The sequence below is a fragment of the Neomonachus schauinslandi genome, chromosome 9 (assembly GCF_002201575.2).
Source record: "Neomonachus schauinslandi chromosome 9, ASM220157v2, whole genome shotgun sequence".
Lineage (NCBI taxonomy): Eukaryota > Metazoa > Chordata > Mammalia > Carnivora > Phocidae > Neomonachus > Neomonachus schauinslandi.
Genome location: NC_058411.1, coordinates 675,266 through 682,112, shown reverse-complemented (window position 1 = coordinate 682,112; position 6,847 = coordinate 675,266). Strand labels below are relative to the sequence as shown.

The window sequence follows — 6,847 nt, the reverse complement described above, 5'->3', positions numbered from 1 at the left end:
CCCTCCAACGCCGTGGCCGTGGCCGTGGCCTTGACGCACCATGGACAAAGACTGCACATCCAGGCCGACGTCCTGCCACTTCGAGGCTCCTAGTCTTTATTATTTGGGGAATGCCGGGTTCCCAGGGGGTGGGAGGCCTTGCGGGAAGCCAGGCGGGCCCTGGCCTGGGCGCCTGAGGGTGCCCAGGTGGCCACCAGGGGGCAGGGAGGGGCGAGGACAGCCGGCTAGGCACCCCGTCCGCCTGGCGGTTACACGTATGGCCTGTAGTTCGAGTCCCTAAGAGCCCCGCTGGGCCGTCTGCAGCCTTGGGGATGGCGCCGGGCGCCCTACACTCTTCCCAGGGCCCAGCTGCACCGACATGGGAGCGGGCAGCCGGCCCCGACCTGCACCCGCAGCAGGAGCCCCGCACCCCACGCAGCCCCTGGAGCCGCGCAGGGCTCAGCCGCGAAGGCGCCACGGAGCAGCTCAGTCCGTGCCGCAGCCGCCACGCGTAGACGGAGGGGCAGGGGACACCGGGATGCTGGAGGGAGCAGGTGCACAGACGTGTCCCTGCCTCAGCGGATCTCCATCCCTGGGGGCTGCCAACGCCTGCCCCTCTTCCCAAAGGCCCACGCTGCCCTCAGGAGGTTCTGGGAGCAGTGGGCAGACGAGCGCTCCGGGGCCCGGCCAGGCCAGAAGCCTCTGTGCGCCTAGAGGAGGGCACCTGGCGGGGAGCGGCGGCCGCGGGGCACGTTGTGCAGGCCCAGCGCACACAAGGCCGGGGGACGAGCGGGCCTGTGTGACCACGGCCACCGCAGACGGGGGTTGGCCGGGCAGGTGTGGGACGGAGGCCTTGTGGAGTGACTGGGCAGATGCCATCCACCGGGGACAGCTCTTCCAACCTCCCTCCCGCCCACCTGTCCCCGCCCTCCGCACTCCTGCGGCCTGCTGGGGAAGCCGGGGATGGCCCTGGCGGCTCTAGCCGGGGCCCTGGCTGGGTGGGGGCCGCGGCTCCCCCCCCCAAAGCCCTCTCAGACAGTAACCCGTAGTCCCAACCCTACGGCTGGGAGGTCCCACAGCACGCGCGGGGCGGGTGACCGGCAGGTGCCACACGCAGACACGACCCCTGGTCTTGGGCGTCCCCCTCCTGTCCGGGGAGCGGGCCCAGGGCAGGCCCTGCCACGGGTGCCCTGCCAGGAGACGCGCCGTCACGGCACGTGACCACAGCCGCCTCTGGGGCCCGCCTGCCTCCCCGGGCCTGGCACCCGGAAGGGCGGTCCGGTGGCCGTTGACGGAGCCATGGGAACGCGCCCACATGAACGCGTACGTGTGCGTACAGGGAGGGCATGCACAGGCACGAGGGGGGGCGCACGTGTGAACACGCATGCCTGCGTGGGGTCAGGCGTGTCCTCGTGCACTGCCCTCTGCCCGGGCTGGCGCTGCCTGTCCATCACTCAAGCCCTCCCTACACGACTCTGGGGAAGGGGACCTGCTGGCCAAGCAGAGCTGGACCGCGGTGGGGGGGGCAGCGTGAACGGGGCCATGTCTGCTTGCTGCCTGGGGACCCCACACAGGGACCCCGGCCTCGCTGGTGTTGGGAGGGGCAGTGGCCCGGCAGGCCTGGGGCTCCAGCTCTGGAGGCCCAGGGACGGGCACGTGTGCGTGCTTAGGGGTGGACACGGGCTCCTTAGACGGTCAGCACGGACAGGTTTCCAGGGCTCTGGGGAGGGGCTCGCACATGGGGGGCAGGCTGCCTCCTCCCTGCCCCTCCCAGCACTGTGCTGAGGTAGTGGAAAGCCCTGTGCTCTTCTCAGGACGAGCCTGCGGTTGCTGGCCGAGCCCCGGCCCCCGGAAAGGGGTGGCTGTCAGGACGCGGGCCAGGGAGGCCCCCTCCGTGCCGGCTTCTGTGCCCTTCGGTACCCATGCTGTGGTTCAAGCAGGGCAAGCGGTCCACACGTGTCCAGCCCGCAGGGGAGGCTGTGGGGCCCGGGGTAGAAGCAGCCCACCGCCGAGGGGCCTCGCCAGCAGGGAACGGCGTGCAGTGGGGGTGAGGCGTCCCTGCCCCCACTACCGATGCCCCTCCTCGGGGCTGGACCCCAGCCCGAGTCAGGCCCCGGGCCCTCGGACACTGGACTGGGGGCTCCTGAGGGCCCTGCCTCTCCCCCTGGCCGGGCACCCAGGCCTCTCCAAGCTTCTAGGGTGCCCATTCCTGCCGCCGACCCTGCAGGGACACAGCTCAGGGGGTGGTGAAGCGGGTGCTGGGGGGGGCCCGTCCCAGCAGCTGCAGGGTCCGCTCCATGCCACCAAGGCCCTGAAGGGGCTGAGCTTTGCAGAATGCCGGGGAGCTCTAGCCGGAGCCTGTACCCAGCAGGGACAGCCCCCCACGCCGTGCCCCCGGCTGGAAGAGCCCCATGCAGATGTGGGACAGAGGTGCAGATTGGCCTGCATGTCCCCCTCAAGCCGGTACACAGGGCACGAGACCAGAAGAACGCTGCCAGCTGCTGGCCTGGGGCCTCATCCCTCACCAGCACCTTGGTCACCGCCAAAGCACGAATCCCCAGCACCCCCTCCCACCCACGTGACCCTCCTCACCACACCCTCTCAGGGGACAGTCCTTCCCACCAGCCCTTGCTCCTGGGCCCGTCTCCAGCCATCTGGGGGCCTGACCCTTCCTGCTTCAGCCAGACACCTGCTCCCGGCCATCCACCCCCAGACCTCCCTGCCCGTCCGGCCTCCCTGGGCTTCCTCCCTATTATGTCCCCTCAACTCCGGGCCTTGGCCCTGCAGGCCACGCTGAGTGCTTGCGTCTTCCCTCAAATCCCCTCCCCCTCCGCAAACCCCCAAGGGACCCCCTCCCTCCCCTGCTTTGCGAGCTCAGCTCTCGCCCCAGCTCCCCGGGGAGGCATCCCGCCAAGCCCTGTCTTGAAGCCTGCCATGCGTGCCGCGCCCCACGGGCAGCCCTGTGTCCCAGAGGGCGACTCCATCCCCTCCAGAGCCACCGCTAGTCCTGCACCTGGAGGTCCCGGGAGCTCACCATCCCAGCCAGGCGGTCCGCACCCTGCCCCCTGAACGGCACAGCGAACACCCCAGAGCCAGAGAGCTGGTGTGGAGCCGCTGCGGCCAAGCCCTCCTTCCCACGGGGGCCCCGGCCGTGAAGCCCACGCCACGGACAGACTCGGGGACTTCCTACGGCGCTGGGCACAAGGGGGGCGCTGATGAAGCCCAAGCCACGTCCCCATCGTGCGTGTGATAACAGGGCCAGGTGCCTCTATGCGCCTCTCCCACCCCCAGTGGCCGGGCGCCCTGCCGTGGCCTCACCCCTCCAGGGCAGGCCACGGAGCCAGACGGGAAAGCACAGGCCAGAGCCTCAGTGGGTGTCTGTTCAAGTAGTGGCTTTTGTTTCACTGAACTCATGGTCCTGTCCAGCCTTCTAGGGGCCCGGCGAGCTGCAGGGTCCAGACAGGCACAGCCAAGGACCTCAGAATTCCCTACCTGCAGACTCTGCCGCACCCTGGACGTGGCCTGGCTCTGCCACGGGTAGGGTGGCCAAGGCTGGGGCCTCGAGGGGCACAAGCATCTGCCCTGCCTCCCTGGCTGTGTGCAGAGAAGCGATGCCCACGCTGAGACCCTGAAAGTGGTCCCTGGGCCCCCAGGGGCGGTTGAGGGTAGCGGGAACCCTCCAGAGCAGCGTGGCCGGGCTCGAGGACCCTCTCTGCCCGCCATCCCTCTGCAGGCCCTGAGCCAGACCCCAGCTCAAACAAGACCCCGCTCTGCCTGACTCCGGCTCGGCGCAGGGCCAGCCCGACACCCAGGCCAGCCACACGGGCTGCGCAGGACACCCCCCAGAGCAGCTGCGCACCCGGGGGCGTGGAGCCGACCGTCCCACATCTGCTGAGAGTGCGGCTGACTCAGGCCACCAGCGGCCGGGCTGTGGCCAGGCGCGGACAGTCCAGGTCCGGCTGAAGAGGCAGCGCGGGAGGGGCTGGGTGGGGGCCGAGGCCTCACTGGGGCAGCCAGTGGGGAGCTTCAGCCCCTCCAGTCCAGCACTCACTTCCACGAGTGAGCCTCCTTGTGCCTCAGTGTCCTCCCACGGGACAAGACGGCGCCACCTGTGAGGGTCCCCGGGCTGTAAGACCCACATCTCACGGGACGCGCAGACACGGGTCCAGTCCCCTCGCTGGCAAACGCTCCTTACGGTGCTCCAGATGTGGTCCCGGCGGCGAGGGCCACGGAGGTGCCGAGCGGCTGTGGCGAGGGCCGCAGGGCAGGCGGGCCCACGGAGGCCCCGTCTGAGCCCCGCCAGACGCCGCTGGCTGCAGGGCGGGCTCAGTAACCCTCCTCCTCCTCGCCGTCACAGCCGTAATCTGTGGGGCACAGAGGACAGCCGTGGACACCCTGCGGCGCTGCCCACCAGGGCCCTTCACCTCCCGGCAGAGGACCCCTGTGAGTGGGGGGCGGCCCCCCCGGAGGTGCTCAGGCCCCCCACCATCGCTGAGGCCCGCCATGGCGGTGTCTTCACCTCTGCAGGGCCCTTCACCTCCTGGCAGAGGACCCCTGTGAGTGGGGGCGGCCCCCCTGCGGAACGGACACAGCTGACCTGCAAGCGTCTCAGTCCCCACCTCCTTCCGGGGTGAAAGGGGATTTCATCTGAAGCCGAGAGGTCGGAGTTTAGGGATGGTCCAAACGCCCCCCCCCCAAGGCCTCAGCACAGTGCTGGGAGTGGGGGTGAGGGGGGGTGGCTGCAAAGGATTTGTGCCCTTTCCTCAGAAGCACCCCACCCCACCCCACCCCGGCCTGCCGCCCCCAACCAGCGTGCAGGGTGCCCTCACCGTCGCTGCCCATCATCTGCAGGGCGCTGACACAGGGCTCCCCGTCCTCCTCGTCGGGGTCCTCCTCGTCGGGGTCCTCCTCGGGGTGGTAGGACACCGGCCCGCTCTCCACCACCGCTGCGGGACTGACAGGCTCGGCTCCCAGGGTGGGCGAGGTCTGCAGCCAAAGGGGACGGGCTCTGGGAAGCTGCCTGCCCTGGGGGACGGGCGGCACAGCACCAGCCTGGGCCCCCACTGGCCCCTGCCGTCTCCTGGACGCTTCCCACCCTCCAGAGCCCCCTGAGCTCCCAAGCAGCCCCTCCGTCCAGCCCGCGCACACGCAGGAGCGCCCAGGAAGCCTGTTTCTGCCGCGGGCCTCGCACACAGCCTGAGGCAGATGTGGCAGGCCTGCTCCCTGCCGCCCGCCCCCAGGGCCCCTCCCCTGCCGCCCGCAGGCCTCAGGACCCTGTGTGCGGGCCAGGACAGCCCACGGTCCCTCCCTGCCAGGGCCCCTGCCCCCGGCTGTAACCACACAACGTACCTCTCCTACGGCTGCCTTCTTGGCTGGCTGTGCAGACACCATGGGCCTCAGCCTGAAAGAGAGCCCAGGGTGGCGGCCTCAGCCCAGGCCGCGGCCACCACTCTGCCTGCAGAGTGCACTGAGTGCCCAGCCCTGGGGTGGGGACGGGGGGCACTCCCTCTCCGACTCCGCTCCCAGGGCTCACTCTGATGTTGCTCTTCCCGGCTCCCCCAGCAGTTCCGCCCCGAGCTGTGGCTCACCCCACCCCGTGCCCACTCTGCTAGGGCGGATCCTGCGAGCACACAGCCCCTAGCCTGTGTCTGACGCACGTCCGCGTGCCCAGCACACAAGGATGCGCGAGTGACCGCACCCGTCCCCTCCTGACGGCGCAGCAGCCCTACTCACCACCCCCACAGGCCAAGCGGTGATGTGCGTGAGCATCGCCCCCCACCCCAGGCCTCGGCGCAGTGCTGGGAACGGGGGTGGGAGGGGGGTGGCTGCCAGAAGCTGGAAATCAGGGTTTTTCTATGAAAACTTCCTTTTTAACGTCGGCAGCAAACCCAAGTTTTAGCTCAAAACGCTATGTGGGTCAATGGGAGATAGCCCCGGGCAGATCTGATGCACGTTTGTCATTTGATGAATAAAAACCTAAAATCAAGGGCTCCTGGGTGGCTCAGTGGGTTGAGTATCTGACTCCTGGTTTCGGCTCAGGTCATGATCTCAGAGTTGTGAAGTCGGCTAGAGATTCTTTCCCGTCCGTCTCCTTCCCCTCTGCTCCTCCCCCTGCTCACGCTTCTGCGTGCTCTCTCGCCCCCCCCTCCCCAAAATAAAATTTTTTAAAAATAATCTAAAATTGTACTGCTCTGGGGCTCTCCAGGCTGTCTGCCCAGCTGTTCTCAGTCAAGGTTCTGGGTGGTCTGCTTCAGGAAGAATGTGTGGGGATGGCAGGGAGTGGCCGCAGTGGGAGGCGCCTCCCCCGGGCCACCCTCGGGCCTGGTCATCCCTACGGCCGGAGAAGAGGAGAGGCCCGTGGGGAGGTTCTCCTCTCCCTCTCCAGACCCTCCAAACACAGAAGCCAGGGCACCTTCCACACCGTCCCTTGCAAGGAACCAAGAAAGGAGAGCATCATACCCACACTCCCGGGATACTGACCTGTCCAGGGTGGGACCCCCGCCCCCCGCCCCCGAGAGGAGGCAGGTTGTCCTCCCCTGCCCTGGCCACAGACGCTGCCCAGGCTCAGGGACCCTGCCCCAGGGCCTGTGGGAGTGGAGGCATCCGGGGGGACTCAGATGACTGAGTGGTATCCACCACCGTGACGCCAAGAGGCCCCGGGGATACTGGGAAGGGATGCTCCAACGGCTTCCAGCAGGTGGACAGGCCCTCCGCACAGGGGCTCCAAGCTCTCGTGGGAGGCTTCCGTGGGCTCATGCCACAGCAGCGACCCCTCGAGGCCCCGCAGAGTCCAGAGCCACCTGAGCCCAGGAGGCGGGAAGCTGGCCCTGTCCCCCTACCTGGCTGCAGAGGGGTCACGGTGGTCAGT

At 68.8% G+C, this 6,847-nt stretch overlaps 1 protein-coding gene across 3 annotated transcripts in view; it reads right to left on the bottom strand.

The window, feature by feature from the left end:
• Window positions 1–3,231: 3,231 nt before the first annotated feature.
• Window positions 3,232–6,847, bottom strand: part of BRF1 (BRF1 RNA polymerase III transcription initiation factor subunit) — a 36,009-nt gene continuing 32,393 nt past the window's right edge. For 2 of the 3 annotated variants that reach the window (XM_044917837.1, XM_021679888.2), the window contains 3 exons: window positions 5,329–5,380; window positions 4,809–4,965; window positions 3,232–4,343 (listed from right to left, as the gene is read on the bottom strand). In XM_044917837.1, coding sequence (XP_044773772.1) covers window positions 4,306–4,343; window positions 4,809–4,965; window positions 5,329–5,380 — 247 coding nt within the window. In that variant the 3' untranslated portion in view covers window positions 3,232–4,305. Of the gene's footprint in view, window positions 4,344–4,808; window positions 4,966–5,316; window positions 5,381–6,847 lie in introns of all 3 variants that reach the window. The other variant, XM_044917838.1, reaches the window with a different exon arrangement.